Below are 22,829 nucleotides of genomic sequence, written 5' to 3' on the forward strand. Positions count from 1 at the left end.
CTACACTCTCCCCAACCCATATGACCTGCTACGGTAATAACTCTACACTCTCCACAACCCATATGACCTGCTATGGTAATAACACTCTACACTCTCCCCAACCCATATGACCTGCTACGGTAATAACACTACACTCTCCCCAACCCATATGACCTGCTACGGTAATAACTCTACACTCTCCCCAACCCATATGACCTGCTACGGTAATAACACTCTACACTCTCCCCAACCCATATGACCTGCTACGGTAATAACACTCTACACTCTCCCCAACCCATATGACCTGCTACGGTAATAACTCTACACTCTCCCCAACCAATATGACCTGCTATGGTAATAACACACTCTACATTCTCCCCAACCCATATGACCTGCTACGGTAATAACACACTCTACACTCTCCCCAACCCATATGACCTGCTACAGTAATAACACACTCTACACTCTCCCCAACCCATATGACCTGCTACGGTAATAACACTACACTCTCCCCAACCCATATGACCTGCTACGGTAATAACACTACACTCTCCCCAACCCATATGACCTGCTACGGTAATAACACTACACTCTCCCCAACCCATATGACCTGCTACGGTAATAACACTACACTCTCCCCAACCCATATGACCTGCTATGGTAATAACACACTCTACATTCTCCCCAACCCATATGACCTGCTACGGTAATAACTCTACACTCTCCCCAACCCATATGACCTGCTACGGTAATAACTCTACACTCTCCCCAACCCATATGACCTGCTACGGTAATAACACACTCTACACTCTCCCCAACCCATATGACCTGCTACGGTAATAACACACTCTACACTCTCCCCAACCCATATGACCTGCTACGGTAATAACACACTCTACACTCTCCCCAACCCATATGACCTGCTACGGTAATAACACACTCTACACTCTCCCCAACACATATGACCTGCTACGGTAATAACACTCTACACTCTACCCAACCCATATGACCTGCTACGGTAATAACACTCGACACTCTCCCCAACCCATATGACCTGCTACGGTAATAACTCTACACTCTCCCCAACCCATATGACCTGCTACGGTAATAACACTACACTCTCCCCAACCCATATGACCTGCTACGGTAATAACACTCTACACTCTCCCCAACCCATATGACCTGCTACGGTAATAACACTCGACACTCTCCCCAACCCATATGACCTGCTACGGTAATAACTCTACACTCTCCCCAACCCATATGACCTGCTACGGTAATAACACTACACTCTCCCCAACCCATATGACCTGCTACGGTAATAACTCTACACTCTCCCCAACCCATATGACCTGCTACGGTAATAACACTACACTCTCCCCAACCCATATGACCTGCTACGGTAATAACACACTCTACACTCTCCCCAACCCATATGACCTGCTACGGTAATAACACTACACTCTCCCCAACCCATATGATCTGCTACGGTAATAACACTCTACACTCTCCCCAACCCATATGACCTGCTACGGTAATAACACACTCGACACTCTCCCCAACCCATATGACCTGCTACGGTAATAACACTCTACACTCTCCCCAACCCATATGACCTGCTACGGTAATAACTCTACACTCTCCCCAACCCATATGACCTGCTACGGTAATAACACTCTACACTCTCCCCAACCCATATGACCTGCTACGGTAATAACTCTACACTCTCCCCAACCCATATGACCTGCTACGGTAATAACACTACACTCTCCCCAACCCATATGACCTGCTACGGTAATAACACTCTACACTCTCCCCAACCCATATGACCTGCTACGGTAATAACACACTCTACACTCTCCCCAACCCATATGACCTGCTACGGTAATAACTCTACACTCTCCACAACCCATATGACCTGCTACGGTAATAACTCTACATTCTCCCCAACCCATATGACCTGCTACGGTAATAACTCTACACTCTCCCCAACCCATATGACCTGCTACGGTAAGCCTAGACGTCAGAGAGGTGGACCAGTAGTCAGAAGGTTGCTGGTTCAAGTCCCGTGCCAGGCAATGCATGTGTGAATTAAACTTGCTACTGGTGGGCTGCTGGTCTCCCCAGTCCTTGCAACTGCCTACAAATCCCTTCATGAGAACATACTATATATACCCATGTAGCTCATGTGTCTGTTTTATGGTATGTTTGATAGGTTTGGCCAGTTCATCTCATCCACCCTGCCAACCTTTGCTGTGTGTGAGAAGTTTGTAGTGATGGAGGTCAACAACGAGGAGAAGATAGATGGAGGTAACGCGCACACACACACTAGTTCAGAGATTATTGTCACTAACTAGCATAGAGATGACTAATTTACCTAGCGATTGCCACTAACTAGTATAGAGATTATTGTCACTCATTTACATAGAGATTGACATTAACTACGACAGAGATTATTGTCACTAATTTGCAGAGATTGTTACTAACTAGTATATAGATTGTCACTAATTTACATAGATATCATTGTCACTTACTAGCATAGTGTCACTAATTTACATCAAGATTATTATCACTAACTAGCATGGATATTATTGCCACTAATTTACATAATAGATTATTGTCATTAATTTACATATAGATTGCCACTAACTAGCATGGAGATTATTGTCACTAAATTACAGAAATTATTGTCACTAATTTTTATATTGATTGTCACTACTAGCATAGAGATTGTCACTACTAGCATAGAGATTGCACTAACTAGTATAGAGATTGCACTAACTAGTATATAGTTTGTCACTAACTAGTATAGAGATAGTGACAATCTCTATACTAGTTAGTGACAATCTCTATACTAGTTTGTGACAAACTAGTATAGAGATTGTCACTAACTAGTATAGAGATTGTCACTAACTACCATAGAGAATATTGTCACTATCATAGAGATTATTTTCACTAGCTAACTATCATAGAGATTATTTTCACTAGCTAACTAGCATAGAGATTGTCACTAACTAGCATATAGATTGTCACTAACTAGCATAGAGATTATTGTCACTAACTAGCATAGAGATTATTGTCACTAACTAGCATAGAGATTATTGTCACTAACTAGTATAGAGATTATTGTCACTAACTAGCATACAGATTATTGTCACTAACTAGCATAGAGATTATTGTCACTAACTAGCATAGAGATTGTCACTAACTAGCATAGAGATTCTTGTCACTAAATAGCATAGAGATTATTGTCACTAAATAGCATAGAGATTATTTCTCACTAACTAGCATAGAGATTATTTCTCACTAACTAGCATAGAGATTATTGTCACTAACTAGCATAGCAATTATTGTCACTAAATAGCATAGAGATTATTGTCACTAAATAGCATAGAGATTATTGTCACTAACTAGCAGATCTTATTGTCACTAACTAGCATAGATATTATTGTCACTAACTAGCATAGAGATTATTGTCACTAACTAGCATATAGATTATTGTCACTAAATAGCATAGACATTGTCACTTACTAGCAAATAGATTGTCACTAACTAGCATAGAGATTATTGTTACTAACTAATGTAGAGATTATTGTCACTAACTAGCATAGAAATTATTGTCACTAACTAGCATAGAGATTGTCACTAACTAGCATAGAGATTGTCGCAAATTTACATACAGATTTTTGTACAATGCCAAAACTATGCTGTTCTTTGCCTTTTTTGTTGATTCTAAATCGCATTAATACGTTGTTTTCCCCATCACTTAATTTGTGTTTTAGTGATGAAGACCTTGGGGGTTTCCTCTCTGTTTTCAGTACAGTAATATTATTGTAGTAATAGAAGTGGTAATATTGTCTATTGTGTTCCAGGTAATGATGAAGACCTTGGGGGTCTTCTATCGGCCAACCTGATCCTGTTGAGGAACAGACTGCTAGACATCCTTCTCAAACTGCTCTTCACCACCAAGGAGAAATGCACCGTCAACGCACAGTACGTCACAGTGTGTGTGTGTGTGTGTGTGTGTGTGTGTGTGTGTGTGTGTGTGTGTGTGTGTGTGTGTGTGTAACTGCGTCACAGAGTTTTTACACCCAGAGGCGCAACATCCCGAGACTTCCGGGAACACTTGCGAAACAGACAAAAACAGACCACACCAGGGTTTGACAAGTCAATGAGAGAAGTGAAGAATTCTCCCAGAGTTAATATTCTCCAAATGGAAAGACGCCACCTAGACTGGAGACGACGTCCTCGCTAGTTTTAACATGTTATTACTCCAACCTTGTGGAAGTGACAAACTGACACGTTTTCATTTTTGTAAAAAAAAAAAAATTGATATCGAAAGGACTGCCTTTCTGATTTTTTTAACGTACGTAGTTCGGCGCGAGATGACTGTTAGACCCGATTTACGTGTTTCTACGCATGAATTTAGCTACGCGAACATCGCCATGACATCACCTACAACTGGGATTTCTATTGGAGAAGCAGTTTCTGCCCCTCGTCATACTGTACGGCCTTTGACTGTGTTTGTGTGGAGCCTGACTACTCTCTGTCTCCCCCTACAGGGCATGTGAGGAGTTGGTGCGTACCCTGGGCTTCGACTGTGTTGTGTGGAGCCTGACTACTCTCTGTCTCCCCCTACAGGGCATGTGAGGAGTTGGTGCGTACCCTGGGCTTCTACTGTGTTGTGTGGAGCCTGACTACTCTCTGTCTCCCCCTACAGGGCATGTGAGGAGTTGGTGCGTACCCTGGGCTTCGACTGTGTTGTGTGTAGCCTGACTACTCTCTGTCCCCCCCTACAGGGCATGTGAGGAGTTGGTGCGTACCCTGGGCTTCGACTGTGTTGTGTGTAGCCTGACTACTCTCTGTCCCCCCCTACAGGGCATGTGAGGAGTTGGTGCGTACCCTGGGCTTCGACTGTGTTTGTGTGCAGCCTGACTACTCTCTGTCCCCCCCTACAGGGCACGTGAGGAGTTGGTGCGTACCCTGGGCTTCGACTGTGTTGTGTGTAGCCTGACTACTCTCTGTCTCCCCCTACAGGGCATGTGAGGAGTTGGTGCGTACCCTGGGCTTCGACTGGTTGTTGATGTTCACGGAGGAGCACCTCCACTCCAGCAGTGTGACAGCAGCTCTGTGGATCCTGGTGGTTCTCCTCAGTAACCAGCCCATACTGACCAGGTCTTTGATCCTTTAAAAAATATATACATATATATATACACTACCAGTCAACAGTTTGAACACATCTACTCATTCAAAGGGGTTTTCTTTATTTTTACTATTTTCTACATTGTAGAATAATAGTGAAGACATCAAAACTATGAAATAACACATATGGAGTCATGTAGTAACCAGAAAAGTGTTAACCAAATGAAAATAGATTCTAGATTCTTCAAATTAGCCACCCTTTGCCTTGATGACAGCTTTGCACACTCTTGGCATTCTCTGAACAGGTTGGATTGTCCGACCAAGGGATGGGATATACCAGGCGACCTTACTGTGAAATGCTTACTTACAAGCACTTAACCAACCATGCAGATTTAGAAGCAACAATAAAATAACAGCAGGGAGGCTATATACAGGGTGTTACGGTACAGAATCAATGTGAGGAGGCTATATACAGGGTGTTACGGTACAGAATCAATGTGAGGAGGCTATATACAGGGTGTACCGGTACAGAGTCAATGTGAGGAGGCTATATACAGGGTGTACCGGTACAGAGTCAATGTGAGGAGGCTATATACAGGGTGTTACGGTACAGAATCAATGTGAGGAGGCTATATACAGAGTGTACCGGTACAGAGTCAATGTGAGGAGGCTATATACAGGGTGTTATGGTACAGAATCAATGTGAGGAGGCTATATACAGGGTGTACCGGTACAGAGTCAATGTGGAGGCTATATACAGGGGGTACCGGTACAGAGTCAATGTGGAGGCTATATACAGGGGGTACTGGTACAGAGTCAATGTGCGGGGGCACCGGTTAGTCGAGGTAATTGAGGCAATATGTACATGTAGGTAGAGGTAAACTGACTGTGCATAGATAATAAACAGAGAGTAGCAGCAGTGTAAAAATGTGGGGTGGGGTGGGTACAATGCAAATAGTCTGGGTAGCCATTTGATTAGATGTTCAGGAGTCTTATATTTGGGGGTAGAAGCTGTTTAGAAGCCTCTTGGACCTAGACTTGGCGCTCCGGTACCGGTTGCCGTGTGTTAACAGAGAGAACAGTCTATGACTGGGGTGGCTGGAGTCCTTGGCAATTTTTTGAGCCTTCTTCTGACACCGCCTGGTATATAGGTCCTGGATGGCAGGAAGCTTTGCCCCAGAGATGTACTGGGCCATACGTACTACCCTCTGTAGTTCCTTGCGTTCGGAGGCCGAGCAGTTGCCATACCAGGCAGTGATGCAACCCGTCAAGATGCCCTCGATGGTGCAGCTGTAGAACCTTTTGAGGATCTGTGGACCCATGCCTTAGTCTTTTCAGTCTCCTGAGTAGGTGTTATAGTGACCTCTTCACGACTGCCGTGGTGTGTTTGGACCATGATAATTTGTTGGTGATGTGAACACCAAGGAACTTGAAGCTCTCAACCTGCTCCACTACAGCCCCGTCAATGAAAATGGGGGCCTGCTCAGTCCTCCTTTTTCTGTATTCCACAATCATCTTGTTAGTCTTGATCACGTTGAGGGAGAGGTTGTTGTCCTGGCACCACACTGCCAGGTCTCTGACCTCCTCCCTATAGACTGTCACATCATTGCCAGTGATTAGGCCTTCCACTGTTGTGTCGTCGGCAAACTTAATGATGGTGTTGGAGTCGTGCCTGGCCGTGCGGTCATGAGTGAACAGGGAGTACAGGAGGGGACTGAGCACGCAACCCTGAGGGGCCCCTGTGTTGAGGATCAGCGTGGCAAATGTGTTGTTGCCTACTCTTACCACCTGGGGGCGGCCCGTCAGGAAGTCCAAGATCCAGTTGCAGAGGAAGGTGTTTTGTCCCAGGGTCCTTAGCTTAGTGATAATGTCTTCACTATTATTCTACAATGTAGAAAATAGTTTTAAAAAAATAAAGAAAAAGCCTTGAATGAGTAGGTGTGTCCAAACTTTTGACTCGTACTGTATTTAGATTGAATGTTAACACCGATTGTCACGTACATGATCTGTCAAAAAACATTACTAAAGTCATTAATAAAGCAATACAGGGGATGTAGCCTTATATGAAAGCTGGTGGAATAACACAGATTACTCATTCAATTTCAAACACCAGAAACTGGTATTGATTTTGTAGCATTATAATATCTAGGGACAAACTATAGACATGGGTTGTAGAAGGGGGGGGGGGGGGGAGTTTCTTGACTTAGTGAGAGGCATGTTTACACCTACAGCATAATCTGATATTCCTTTGTTGTTGTTTCTCTGACACAATAACTATCTGGAAACAGCACTGATTGTTGTTTTAACTGTAGCCTATATTAAAATGTATGACTGATAGATGTATGTCACATGGTCTACTTCTGAATGGTAGAGACAAATATGATCTTTTCCATTTTCTCATCAGCTTGGGTATCTACCCACAGTGCACTTGGAAAGCATTTAGACCCTTTACTGAACACTTATGTAAATTAGATATTTCTGTTTTTTTATTCCTAAAAACCTGTTTTTGCTTTATCATTATTATTTATTACATTACTTTTCACATTGCCAGGAATTCCCCTGATCATCCATATCATGATTTTACATGTGTCTGACCTGCCCAGGTTCAAGGAGGGACTGACCGGAGGCGAATGGCTGGACCACACCGACTCTGTCCTCACCAACAAGATCGGCACCGTGATGGGTGAGTAGAGTGGCGTGTGTGTGTGTGTGTGTGTGTGTGTGTGTGTGTGTGTGTGTGTGTGTGTGTGTGTGTGTGTGTGTGTGTGTGTGTGTGTGTGTTGGATTTTGTGTAGGTGAGTCAATGTGTAGATACAAGTTTTAAAAACCCAACATAATATAACTGTTTATGGTGCAGGATATAGAATGTACCATAATATAATATAGATGTAGAATGTACCATAATATAATATAGATGTAGAATGTACCATAATATAATATAGATGTAGAATGTACCATAATATAATATAGATGTAGAATGTACCATAATATAATATAGATGTGGAATGTACCATAATATAGATGTAGAATGTACCATAATATAGATATAGAATGTACCATGCTATTATATAATATAGATTGTACCATGATATAATATAGATATAGAATGTACCATAATATAGATGTAGAATGTACCATAATATAATATAGATGTGGAATGTACCATAATATAGATGTAGAATGTACCATAATATAGATGTAGAGTGTACCATAATATAGATGTAGAATGTACCATAATATAGATGTGGAATGTACCATAATATAGATATAGAATGCACCATGCTATTATATAATATATATTGTACCATGATATAATATAGATATAGAATGTACCATAATATAGATGTAGAATGTACCATAATATAATATAGATATAGAATGTACCATTATATAGATATAGAATGTGCCATAATATAATATAGAATGTACCATAATATAGATGTAGAATGTACCATAATATAATATAGATGTGGAATGTACCATAATATAGATGTGGAATGTACCATAATATAGATTTAGAATGTACCATAATATAGGTGTAGAATGTACCATGCTATTATATAATATAGAATGTACCATTATATAATATAATATAGATATAGAAGGTACCATAATATTATATAGATATAGAATGTACCATAATATTATATAGATATAGAATGTACCATAATATAATATAGATATAGAATGTACCATAATATAATATAGAATGTACCATAATATACTATAACTGTTTACTGTGCAGGATATAGAATGTACCATAATAGAATAGAACTGTTTACTGTGCAGGATATAGAATGTGCCATAATAGAATAGAACTGTTTACTGTGCAGGATATAGAATGTGACATAATAGCATAGAACTGTTTACTGTGCAGGATATAGAATGTGCCATAATATAATAGAACTGTTTACTGTGCAGGATATAGAATGTGACATAATAGCATAGAACTGTTTACTGTGCAGGATATAGAATGTGCCATAATATAATAGAACTGTTTACTGTGCAGGAATATAGAATGTAACATAATAGCATAGAACTGTTTACTGTGCAGGATATAGAATGTAACATAATAGAATAGAACTGTTTACTGTGCAGGATATAGAATGTGCCATAATAGAATAGAACTGTTTACTGTGCAGGATATAGAATGTGACATAATAGCATAGAACTGTTTACTGTGCAGGATATAGAATGTGCCATAATATAATAGAACTGTTTACTGTGCAGGAATATAGAATGTAACATAATAGCATAGAACTGTTTACTGTGCAGGATATAGAATGTGACATAATAGAACTGTTTACTGTGCAGGATATAGAATGTGACATAATAGCATAGAACTGTTTACTGTGCAGGATATAGAATGTGACATAATAGAACTGTTTACTGTGCAGGATATAGAATGTAACATAATAGAATAGAACTGTTTACTGTGCGGGATATAGAATGTGAAATAATAGAATAGAACTGTTTACTGTGCAGGATATAGAATGTGCCATAATAGAATAGAACTGTTTACTGTGCAGGATATAGAATGTGCCATAATAGAATAGAACTGTTTACTGTGCAGGATATAGAATGTGCCATAATAGAATAGAACATTTTACAGGATATAGAATGTGACATGCTGCCCCTCAGCCCCTTGCCCATCCGTCATTACCTTTGGATGAGGATGGCTTCTGATGCTTCTTTGTTTGTTTATAATGTCTATCTTGAAACAGGTCTCTCTTCCAAAAGAGATTTTATCTCAATGAAACTAACCTGTATCACTAAAGGTAAAACTCTGAATAGAATAGAATACTTTAATATCCCATAGTGCACTTCAATATTCCGTCTGCTCTGCAACAAAGTACAGGCATAGAATGTGAGCATACTCACATGTGCTTCGACCCAGCTTGCATAGAAAGGGAAAAGTGCAGGCATAGTTAGGAAACCGCCATTGATGTGTGCTATCTGTTAGCTAGTTGTAGTCTATTGTAAGAATTGGGATGTGAGTCTTCCTGCTTTTCGGACATTTATCCTCTATTCAAATAACTGGCCTATCCCCTATCTAAAATCCAAAAGTATTACATTTTTCCCCTGAAGTTTTCCTGATCACGACGCTGATTCGCAGTTTCCCCAACCTCTTCTTCCTGTCCTCTCTCCTCCTCAGGCTTCAACGTGGGCCGCAGCGCCGGCGGTCGCTCCACGCTACGGGAGATCAACCGAGACGCCTGCCATTTCCCAGGGTTCCCTGTTCTGCAGACGCTGCTGCCGAAACACACCAACGTCCCCGAGCTCTACTTCCTGCTGATGGCCCTGTTCCTGCAACAACCCGTCACAGAGCTGCCGGACAGCCTCCAGGTACATGTTAGTACACAAAACTTTTTATCATTACTTCTTACTAAAAACCTCTTTTCCATACTGTAATAGTTAGTGTTTCCTCTAGTTAAAACCTCTTTTCCATACTGTACTAGCTAGTGTTTCCTCTAGTTAAAACCTCTTTTCCATACTGTACCAGCTAGTGTTTCCCATAGATTTGTTTTGAGGTTACTGTGTCCATGTTAGTAAACAAACCTTTTTCGTTCTTATCTATCATTTTATCGTAAAACCTCATTTATGTCGTACTATCGAGCCAGTGTTTCCCCTAGTTTCCAGGTGGGGCACCTCAGGCAGCTCTGCCCAAAATTAACAATCTATGATCTCATTAGTTACTTAGTACAATTATAACAATACCTTTGACAGTAATTTAGCCGTATAGTATTAGTCTAATATTGTTTTGTAATATATATATATATATATATATATATATATATATATATATATATATATATATATATATATATATATATATATATATATATATATTATTAGTATAACATTATAATATATAGTACAATATAATATTAGTCCCTCTTTGTGACCAAACGACTGAACAGTAGTCCAGGTGTGACAAAACTAGGGCCTGTAGGACCAGCCTTCTTGATAGTGTTGTTAAGAGGTAGAGCATCGCTTTAAGCATCGCTTTATTATAGACAGACTTCTCCCCATCTTAGCTACTGTTGTATCAATATGTTTTGACCATGACAGTTTACAATCCAGTGTTACTCCAAGCAGTTTAGTCACCTCAACTTGCTCAATTTCCAAATTGATTTATTACAGAATTTAGTTGAGGTTTAGGATTTAGTGAATGATTTGTCCCAAATACCATGCTTTTAGTTTTTGAAATATTTAGGACTAACTTATTCCTTGCCACCCATTCTGAAACTAACTGCGGATATTTAAGTGTTGCAGTCATTTCAGTCGCTGTAGTGGCTTACTTGTATAGTGTTGAGTCATCCACCTACATAGACACACTGGCTTTACTCAAAGCCAGTGGCATGTCATTAGTAAGGGTTTAAAGAAAGTAAGGGGCCTAGACAGCTGCCCTGGGGAATTCCTGATTCTACCTGGATTATGTTTGAGGCTTCCATTAAAGAACACCCTCTGTGTTCTGATAGACAGGTAACTCTTCATCCACATTATAGCAGGGGATGTAAAGCCATAACACATACGTTTTTCCAGCAGCAGACTATGGTCGATAATGTCAAAAGCCACATTGAAGTCTAGCAAAACATCCCCCACAATATTTTTATCATCAGCTTCTCTCAGCCAGTCATCAGTCATTTGTGTAAGTGCTGTGCTTGTTGAATGTCCAATTTGTTTACTTTAAAATAGCATTTTATCTTGTCAAATAAATGTAGATCCTAATGATTTCACAAGATCGAAAGCATCCCATGTTGTGTGTAGCTTATGCCTGCCCATAACATAACCCCACCGCCACCATGGTGCACATTGTTCACAACATTGATATCAGCAAACCGCGCACCCACACAACGCCATACAACGCTGTCTGCCATCTGCCCAGATCACACTTCTCCAGCATGCCAGGGGCCATCGAAGGTGAGCATTAGCACGCAGATGAGCTTCCCTGGGAAGATTTTGTGACAGTTTTTTGCCGAAATTCTTCAGTTGTGCAAAGCCACAGTTTCATCAGCTTGTCTGGGTGGTTTGTCTCAGACCCTGCCGCAGGTGATTGTAGGTATGTCCTGGGCTTGTGTGGTTACACATGGTATGCGGTTGTGAGGCAGATTGGATGTACTGTCAAATTGTCTAAAACGATGTTGGAGGCGGCTTATGATAGAGAAATTAACATTAAATTCTCTGGCAACAGCTCTGGTAGATATTTCTGCAGTCAGTGGCGTTGTGTTGATGGAGGCCTGTGGTAACACTGATGATGATTCTGGAGGACTGTGGGACATGGTCAAAGGCTTTATTAGGTCACATTCTACCTTGTTGTCATCCAATTTAAACCAATCAACCAACACAACATTACAGAATAAGAAGACCAATTATGACAACTTGAAACGTCTCTCCACAAGCTATCCTTGATCGGCAGATTATCAGAAAATAAATTAATTTATCATGTAGACGCCGGGCAGAAACTCTCATTCACATAGCATGTTCCTTTTTTAAATTGTCATAGGGCTCATCCAAGCCAATCTATTAGCGCAATAAATTATCTATTAGCCGACAAAAAAACTTTTCAAATATAACTTCCATTAAATCAATGGATGGAACCATACAGTGACCCGTTATTAATCAATTCAAAACTCTTGGATTTCTATGGCCATTTGTATAGATCTGAGATGTCTGTCGACCTGCAACGCTTGAGGCCCCCTATCACTCTGATGGAACTACAATAATCCATACAAACAACGATCAGCGGGAAATCCCTGGGGTGTGTTGGAACCTCCAGAGTTCTTTCTATTATCGTTATGGACAATTTTTACATCAACTGATTCTAGACATGATTCAATAGAGACACTGATATCATTTCTTTAATATTGAAAAAAAAAGGATAAGGACCAGAATGTGGGAATTATCGCCCCCCCCCCATTATCGATTTTGAACGCTGATATCAAATTCGTATGCAAAGATTCTCCCCCCGTCTTCTTCAACGTTCTGTTACTTATTAGTCACTCAAGACACAGACTGGTTTTATCAAAACCAGACTTGCAATGCAGTCTGGTCCATGAATACTGACTCACCGTCAGCCATATTGCCATCGGACGTAGAAAAAGCCGTTGATCGCTTAGAGCGGCAATATTTATGGCTTGTTCTACGCTGTATGGACATTGGGGAACAATTCATATCCCTGGTTTAAGTCCTTTTTGCCATTCCTTATGCCACGGTACAACCTGGCAAAATATGCTCATTACCATAGGCAGTCTAATGCTTGTTGTTCTCCCTGGACCCTCCGGCGCAGGCTGTCTGCCCAATCACAACATCATGAGCTTGCCTAGGTGATATTAAATAAATAAATGAGCCCATTTCACTCTATTTGGCACAGACCACCACATATCTCTGTATGCAGACTGATGTACTGCTCTACGTGGGCACCTGAGTCGCTACCAGTCTTTTTGTTTCGAACTACAGCTGTGAATCTGGATATAAAATCAACACAGGACAAAATCGGCTCTATTGTCCCTGAACGAGAGCCGCCCCCTCAACATCCCTAGAGTACAACATTTCTGCTGCCTGGGAATATAAATCTATCCTTTTGCAATCTATAGTAAAAAAAAAACAAGTTCAAACCCATCTTAAGAAGCATAGACTGTGATGTGGAAAGATGGGGAGCAAGTACCTCAACTTTTTTCCAGTCTCAATAATTAAAATTAATATGTTGCCAAGAATCAACTTTTATATATATATTATATTATATTTTATATATATTTTATAGTTCAATGATGGCTCTCTCACCACCAGGCCACGTTCTTTACTTGCTAAATAGGAAACGCCCTTGTATTACATTTTCTACACTTCAAATCTATTTTGGGGTTTTCCTCTTGGTTCCTCTTTGTTAAATACTGAAACAGCTGTGTCCTGGAGGAAAAGCGAGATCCCCTCACAGACTCCAAGACATAATTGTTTGCGCCCCCTGGAGCAGAAATGAGTTTCCCCTCACAGACTACAAAACATAATATTTGGCGCCCCCCGGAGGAAAAACGAGTTCCCCCACACAGACTACAAGACAAAATTGGTATCACACTCAAAACACTGCAAACTCTAATTCGGCCCTAATCACCTCACAATTTATCTCAGTCTGATGCCTGGTTGGTAAACAAACCAATCTCACCTTCCTTTAGTTCACAACCACGCTGTCCACCTCGGTGTCCACATTATTATCAACTAGTATAGGTTACTAATATGACTGGGATTATGCTTTTGGCTGCTGGACAATAAGATAATATTGATTTGAAAACCAATGGTGTATTAAGTGTGTAAATGAATTCCCTCAACATTTCTATGGTCGTATTTTGTCTAGGGTTGGCTAGGCTAGGGTTGGCTGAGCTAGGGTTGGCTGAGCTAGGGTTGGCTAAGCTAGGGTTGGCTAGGCTAAGCTAGGGTTGGCTAAGCTTAGGTTGGCTAGGCTAGGGTTGGCTAAGCTTAGGTTGGCTAGGGTTGGCTAAGCTAGGGTTGGCTAAGCTAGGGTTGGCTAAGCTTAGGTTGGCTAAGCTTAGGTTGGCTAAGCTTAGGTTGGCTAGGCTAGGGTTGGCTAAGCTTAGGTTGGCTAGAGTTGGCTAAGCTAGGGTTGGTTAGTGTTGGCTAAGCTAGGGTTGGTTAGTGTTGGCTAGGCTAGGGTTGGCTAGGCTAGGGTTGGCTAGGGTTGGCTAGGCTACTTTGAAACAAGTTAAGAAATGCTTCATAAAAATGTATAAAACGTCCAGGTTTTAATCAGTTATGTTTATCGTTAAATAGTTTCAAAATGCTCAACACCTCTTCTCAGATTCAAGGTGGGTGGGGTGAACAACAGGCACTGTCCGGTCATGTGATCATTTGAACACGAGGCTTTAGCCAATCACATACCCTTTTGACCTTTAGGCTTTTTAAAATGTATGTACATGAAAAATAGATTAGAATATTATTCAAATTGGGTCTTTCTGATCCAATTCTGATTGGAGTAATTGTTTGATATTGCGATATGTGTGATTTTAAAAAAAACTTTAATTTATATTCTTCTTGTCTCGGACAAGAGGACAGCGTTAATGTGTAACCCTGCTGAGTGTTACCCCAGCCTCTGTGTTCTGTGTTTTGTGTTAGTTTGACCTGGACTCTATCTGGACCTTTATCTTTGGGGTCCCTGCTTCCAGCGCCACCATAGTGGCATCCATCCACAGTGTCTGCACCGAGGCTGGCTTCCTGTTACTGGGGATGCTGAGGAGCATGCTCAACCTGGTGAGAGGAGGAGAGGAGAGGAAGAGAAGGATAGAGGAGAGGAGAGGAAGAGAAGGATAGAGGAGATGAGAGGAGAGAAGGATAGAGGAGAGGAGAGGAGAGAAGGATAGAGGAGAGGAGAGGAGAGGAAGAGAAGGATAGAGGAGAGGAGAGGAGAGAAGGATAGAGGAGAGGAGAGGAGAGGAAGAGAAGGAGAGAGGAGAGGAGAGAAGGATAGAGGAGAGGAGAGGAGAGGAAGAGAAGGATAGAGGAGAGGAGAGGAAGAGAAGGATAGAGGAGAGGAGAGGAGAGGAAGAGAAGGATAGAGGAGAGGAGAGGAGAGGAGAGGAAGAGCGAGAGAAGGATAGAGAGGAGGAGAGGAGAGAAGGATAGAGGAGAGGAGAGGAGAGGAAGAGAAGGATAGAGGAGAGGAGAGGAGAGAAGGATAGAGGAGAGGAGAGGAAGAGAAGGATAGAGGAGAGGAGAGAAGGATAGAGGAGAGGAAGAGAAGGATAGAGGAGAGGAGAGGAGAGAAGGATAGAGGAGAGGAGAGGAGAGGAAGAGAAGGATAGAGGAGAGGAGAGGAGAGGAGAGGAAGAGAAGGATAGAGGAGAGGAGAGGAGAGGAAGAGAAGGATAGAGGAGAGGAGAGGAGAGAAGGATAGAGGAGAGGAGAGGAAGAGAAGGATAGAGGAGAGGAGAGGAGAGGAAGAGAAGGATAGAGGAGAGGAGAGGAAGAGCGAGAGAAGGATAGAGGAGATGAGGAGTGGAGGGAGGAGGACAAACCCAATCCTTTTTCCATGTAGACGAGCTACTAGATTCACTTCTACAACCAGATGACGTTCTGTCTATGGGATAGCTCTGTCTATGGATAGAGAAAGATATGGGATAGCTCTGTCTATGGGGACAGAGAAAGATATGGGATAGCTCTGTCTATGGATAGAGAAAGATATGGGATAGCTCTGTCTATGGATAGAGAAAGATATGGGATAGCTCTGTCTATGGATAGAGAAAGATATGGGATAGCTCTGTCTATGGACAGAGAAAGATATGGGATAGTTCTGTCTATGGGGATAGAGAAAGATATGGGATAGCTCTGTCTATGGGGATAGAGAAAGATATGGGATAGCTCTGTCTATGGACAGAGAAAGATATGGGATAGTTCTGTCTATGGATAGAGAAAGATATGGGATAGCTCTGTCTATGGGGATAGAGAAAGATATGGGATAGCTCTGTCTATGGACAGAGAAAGATATGGGATAGCTCTGTCTATGGACAGAGAAAGATATGGGATAGTTCTGTCTATGGACAGAGAAAGATATGGGATAGTTCTGTCTATGGGGATAGAGAAAGATATGGGATAGCTCTGTCTATGGACAGAGAAAGATATGGGATAGTTCTGTCTATGGATAGAGAAAGATATGGGATAGCTCTGTCTATGGGGATAGAGAAAGATATGGGATAGCTCTGTCTATGGACAGAGAAAGATATGGGATAGTTCTGTCTATGGACAGAGAAAGATATGGGATAGTTCTGTCTATGGACAGAGAAAGATATGGGATAGTTCTGTCTATGGACAGAGAAAGATATGGGATAGTTCTGTCTATGGGGATAGAGAAAGATATGGGATAGTTCTGTCTATGGGGATAGAGAAAGATATGGGATAGTTCTGTCTATGGATAGAGAAAGATATGGGATAGTTCTTTCTATGGGGATAGAGAAAGATATGGGATAGTTCTGTCTATGGATAGAGAAAGATATGGGATAGTTCTTTCTATGGGGATAGAGAAAGATATGGGATAGTTCTGTCTATGGATAGAGAAAGATATGGGATAGTTCTGTCTATGGACAGAGAAAGATATGGGATAGTTCTGTCTATGGACAGAGAAAGATATGGGATAGTTCTGTCTATGGATAGAGAAAGATATGGGATAGTTCTGTCTATGGGATAGTTCTGTCTATGGACAGAGAAAGATATGGGATAGTTCTGTCTATGGACAGAGAAAGATATGGGATAGTTCTGTCTATGGATAGAGAAAGATATGGGATAGTTCTGTCTATGGATAGAGAAAGATATGGGATAGTTCTGTCTATGGACAGAGAAAGATATGGGATAGTTCTGTCTATGGATAGAGAAAGATATGGGATAGTTCTGTCTATGGACAGAGAAAGATATGGGATAGTTCTGTCTATGGACAGAGAAAGATATGGGATAGTTCTGTCTATGGATAGAGAAAGATATGGGATAGTTCTGTCTATGGACAGAGAAAGATATGGGATAGTTCTGTCTATGGACAGAGAAAGATATGGGATAGTTCTGTCTATGGGATAGAGAAAGATATGGGATAGTTCTGTCTATGGGATAGTCCTGTCTATGGATAGAGAAAGATATGGGATAGTTCTGTCTATGGGATAGAGAAAGATATGGGATAGTTCTGTCTATGGGATAGAGAAAGATATGGGATAGTTCTGTCTATGGATAGAGAAAGATATGGGATAGTTCTGTCTATGGATAGAGAAAGATATGGGATAGTTCTGTCTATGGATAGAGAAAGATATGGGATAGTTCTGTCTATGGACAGAGAAAGATATGGGATAGTTCTGTCTATGGGATAGTTCTGTCTATGGACGGAGAAAGATATGGGATAGTTCTGTCTATGGACAGAGAAAGATATGGGATAGTTCTGTCTATGGATAGAGAAAGATATGGGATAGTTCTGTCTATGGATAGAGAAAGATATGGGATAGTTCTGTCTATGGGGATAGAGAAAGATATGGGATAGTTCTGTCTATGGGATAGTTCTGTCTATGGGATAGTTCTGTCTATGGACAGAGAAAGATATGGGATAGTTCTGTCTATGGGATAGTTCTGTCTATGGACAGAGAAAGATATGGGATAGCTCTGTCTATGGATAGAGAAAGATATGGGATAGTTCTGTCTATGGATAGAGAAAGATATGGGATAGTTCTGTCTATGGGGACAGAGAAAGATATGGGATAGTTCTGTCTATGGGGATAGAGAAAGATATGGGATAGTTCTGTCTATGGACAGAGAAAGATATGGGATAGTTCTGTCTATGGATAGAGAAAGATATGGGATAGTTCTGTCTATGGATAGAGAAAGATATGGGATAGTTCTGTCTATGGACAGAGAAAGATATGGGATAGTTCTGTCTATGGACAGAGAAAGATATGGGATAGTTCTGTCTATGGACAGAGAAAGATATGGGATAGTTCTGTCTATGGATAGAGAAAGATATGGGATAGTTCTGTCTATGGACAGAGAAAGATATGGGATAGTTCTGTCTATGGGGATAGAGAAAGATATGGGGTAGTTCTGTCTATGGGGATAGAGAAAGATAAGGGATAGCTCTGTCTATGGATAGAGAAAGATATGGGATAGTTCTGTCTATGGACAGAGAAAGATATGGGATAGTTCTGTCTATGGGGATAGAGAAAGATATGGGGTAGTTCTGTCTATGGGGATAGAGAAAGATATGGGATAGTTCTGTCTATGGACAGAGAAAGATATGGGATAGTTCTGTCTATGGACAGAGAAAGATATGGGATAGTTCTGTCTATGGACAGAGAAAGATATGGGATAGTTCTGTCTATGGACAGAGAAAGATATGGGATAGTTCTGTCTATGGACAGAGAAAGATATGGGATAGTTCTGTCTATGGACAGAGAAAGATATGGGATAGTTCTGTCTATGGACAGAGAAAGATATGGGATAGTTCTGTCTATGGACAGAGAAAGATATGGGATAGTTCTGTCTATGGGATAGTTCTGTCTATGGACAGAGAAAGATATGGGATAGTTCTGTCTATGGACAGAGAAAGATATGGGATAGTTCTGTCTATGGACAGAGAAAGATATGGGATAGTTCTGTCTATGGACAGAGAAAGATATGGGATAGTTCTGTCTATGGGATAGTTCTGTCTATGGACAGAGAAAGATATGGGATAGTTCTGTCTATGGGGATAGAGAAAGATATGGGGTAGTTCTGTCTATGGGGATAGAGAAAGATATGGGATAGTTCGGTCTATGGGGATAGAGAAAGATATGGGATAGTTCTGTCTATGGACAGAGAAAGATATGGGATAGTTCTGTCTATGGATAGAGAAAGATATGGGATAGTTCTGTCTATGGATAGAGAAAGATATGGGATAGTTCTGTCTATGGGGATAGAGAAAGATATGGGATAGTTCTGTCTATGGATAGAGAAAGATATGGGATAGTTCTGTCTATGGGGATAGAGAAAGATATGGGATAGTTCTGTCTATGGACAGAGAAAGATATGGGATAGTTCTGTCTATGGATAGAGAAAGATATGGGATAGCTCTGTCTATGGGGATAGAGAAAGATATGGGATAGTTCTGTCTATGGACAGAGAAAGATATGGGATAGTTCTGTCTATGGATAGAGAAAGATATGGGATAGTTCTGTCTATGGACAGAGAAAGATATGGGATAGTTCTGTCTATGGGATAGTTCTGTCTATGGATAGAGAAAGATATGGGACAGTTCTGTCTATGGATAGAGAAAGATATGGGATAGTTCTTTCTATGGGGATAGAGAAAGATATGGGATAGTTCACCCTAAATAACATGTTGGTTTCCTTATCCTGTTAGCAGTCTTAAGGAGAGGCAGCAATCATCCATTAGTTGAGTTTACCTAGCTTGCTGTCACCACATGTCAGCTTCATATAACTGCTGGATCTTCTTCTACCATCAAATGACGTTGTGCTTTTCTTCGTCCTCTTAGCCGTGGCAGTCTGAGGAAGAGGGTTCGTGGCTGAGGGAGTACCCGGTGACTCTGATGCAGTTCTTCAGGTACCTGTATCACATATATAATGATAAAATATTTAAAAGAATCGATATCATAAATAATAGTCATAATGTATATTTTATATATATGTGTATATATATATATATATACACATATACACACATTCAAGGGTTTTTCTTTATTTTTACTATATTCTACATATATCTATATATCACTAATGAGTGACTTATTATTACAGGTACCTGTATCACAACGTCCCAGACCTGGCCCCAATGTGGCACAGCCCAGAGTTCCTGTGTGTGCTGGCTGCCTCAGTCTTCCCCTTCAACATCAGGCCCTACTCTGAGATGGTGAGAGGCTCAACTGTATCCAAATGGAGAATGTTTTTTTTCCCCTGTGTGTATGTTTTCTACAGTAGCTATGTGTGTGTTCTCTGAGCTCCATCTAATCCTCACTCCCTCCCTCTCTCTCTCCCTCTCCCCCCCCCCCCTCTCTCTCTCTCTCTCTCTCTCTCTCTCTCTCTCTCTCTCTCTCTCTCCCCTCTCCTCTCTCTCTCTCTCCCCCCCCCCCCCCCTCTCTCTCTCTCTCTCTCTCTCTCTCCCCTCTCCTCTCTCTCTCTCCTCTCTCCCTTCCTCCCTCTCTCCTCCCTCCCTTCCTCTCCTCTCCCTCCCTCCCTCCGTCTCTCCCTCTCCTCCCTCCGTCCCTCCCCCCCTCCCTCTCTCCCCTCTCCCCTCTCTCCCTCCCTCTCTTCTCCTCTCTCCCTCGCTCTCCTCTCTCCCTCCCTCTCCTCTCTCCCTCTCTCCCTCCCTCTCCTCTCTCTCTCCTCTCCTCTCCTCTCCTCTCTCAGGTGAGTGACCTGGATGACGAAGCAGGGTCACCAACGGAAGAATTCAAGGCCTTCACAGCGGACACGGGCATGAACCGTAGCCAATCGGAATACTGCAACGTGGGTTCGAAGACCTACCTGACCAATCATCCGGCCAAGAAGTATGTGTTTGACTTCATGAAGGTGCTGATCATGGACAACCTGTGTCTGACTCCGGCCAACAAACAGACGTCCACCATAGACCTACTGTTAGAGGTGAGACAAATCCATCAAATGTATTTATGGAGCCCTTTTTCACATCAGCTGTTGTCACAAAGTTATCTTGACGGCAACCGGTGGGATTTAATTGCTGTTAGTTGATCATCTAGATTGAGGGTTGCAAAAATCCGGGAACTCTGTCTCTCTCTCTCTGTCTGTCTCTCTCTTTCTCTCTCTCTCTCTCTCTCAGCCTCTGTCTCTCTCTCAGCCTCTGTCTCTCTCTCAGCCTCTCTCGCTCTCTCAGAATCAAATTTATTTATGTAGCCCTTCTTACATCAGCTGATATCTCAAAGTGCTGTACAGAAACCCAGCCTAAAACCCCAAACAGCAAGCAATGCAGGTGTAGAAGCACGGTGGCTTGGAAAAACTCCCTAGAAAGGCCAAAACCTAAGAAGAAACCTAGAGAAGAACCAGGCTATGTGGGGTGGCCAGTCCTCTTCTGGTTGTGCCGGGTGGAGATTATAACAGAACATGACCAAGATGTTCAAATGTTCATAAATGACCAGCATGGTCGAATAATAATAAGGCAGAACAGTTGAAACTGGAGCAGCAGCACGGCCAGGTGGACTGGGGACAGCAAGGAGTCATCATGTCAGGAAGTCCTGAGGCATCGTTCTAGGGCTCAGGTCCTAGAGAAAGAAAGAGAGAAGGAGAGAATTAGAGAACGCACACTTAGATTCACACAGGACACCGAATAGGACAGGAAAAGTACTCCAGATATAACAAACTGACCCTAGCCCCCCAACACATAAACTACTGCAGCATAAATACTGGAGGCTGAGACAGGAGGGGTCAGGAGACACTGTGGCCCCATCCAGGACACCCCCGGACAGGGCCAAACAGGAGGGATATAACCCCACCCACTATGCCAAAGCACAGCCCCCACACCACTAGAGGGATATCTTCAACCACCAACTTATATCCTTATAACATGGTTACAACTATCATGTTGATATCATGGATGGTCAGTCCTGTATATCCTCATAACATAGTTACAACTATCATGTTGATATCATGGATGGTCAGTCCTCACATCCATAGTTCTGTCTATTAATCTTACATTTCTCCAGGCCAATGCCACAGCTTTTTAACCAAAACAGGCGAGGAGGGCGTTGTGTTATTGTTTCAACGGTTGATTGGCGCGTTAACGTGGAGTTGTCTCCCCAGGCGTCCCCAGAGCGCTCCACCAGGACTCAGCAGAAAGAGTTCCAGTCCCACATCCTGGACTCTGTCATGGAACACCTGCTGGCTGCTGATGTCCTCCTAGGTACTTACACACACACACACCACACTACACTACACTACACTACACTACACTACACTACACTACACTACACTACACCACAACACACACAACACACACACCACACCACACGCACACACCACACTACACACACACACCACACTACACTACACTACACTACACTACACCACACCACACTACACTACACTACACTACACCACACTACACTACACCACACCACACTACACTACACTACACTACACTACACCACACTACACCACACCACACCACACCACACCACACTACACACCACACCACACTACACACCACACCACACCACACTACACTACACA

At 41.9% G+C, this 22,829-nt stretch overlaps 1 protein-coding gene across 1 annotated transcript in view; it reads left to right on the plus strand.

Annotated features, from left to right (window-relative positions):
• The window catches only part of wdfy3 (WD repeat and FYVE domain containing 3), a 224,097-nt gene that overhangs the window by 131,634 nt on the left and 69,634 nt on the right, over positions 1-22,829 (plus strand). Inside the window, exons 31-40 of the mRNA XM_064936580.1 lie at positions 2,195-2,289; positions 3,852-3,972; positions 5,017-5,154; positions 7,725-7,804; positions 10,277-10,473; positions 15,247-15,381; positions 20,126-20,193; positions 20,388-20,499; positions 20,997-21,230; positions 22,401-22,500. Coding sequence (XP_064792652.1) covers positions 2,195-2,289; positions 3,852-3,972; positions 5,017-5,154; positions 7,725-7,804; positions 10,277-10,473; positions 15,247-15,381; positions 20,126-20,193; positions 20,388-20,499; positions 20,997-21,230; positions 22,401-22,500 — 1,280 coding nt within the window. The remainder of the gene's footprint in view (positions 1-2,194; positions 2,290-3,851; positions 3,973-5,016; positions 5,155-7,724; positions 7,805-10,276; positions 10,474-15,246; positions 15,382-20,125; positions 20,194-20,387; positions 20,500-20,996; positions 21,231-22,400; positions 22,501-22,829) is intronic.

The sequence above is a fragment of the Oncorhynchus masou genome, chromosome 25, assembly GCF_036934945.1.
Source record: "Oncorhynchus masou masou isolate Uvic2021 chromosome 25, UVic_Omas_1.1, whole genome shotgun sequence".
Lineage (NCBI taxonomy): Eukaryota > Metazoa > Chordata > Actinopteri > Salmoniformes > Salmonidae > Oncorhynchus > Oncorhynchus masou.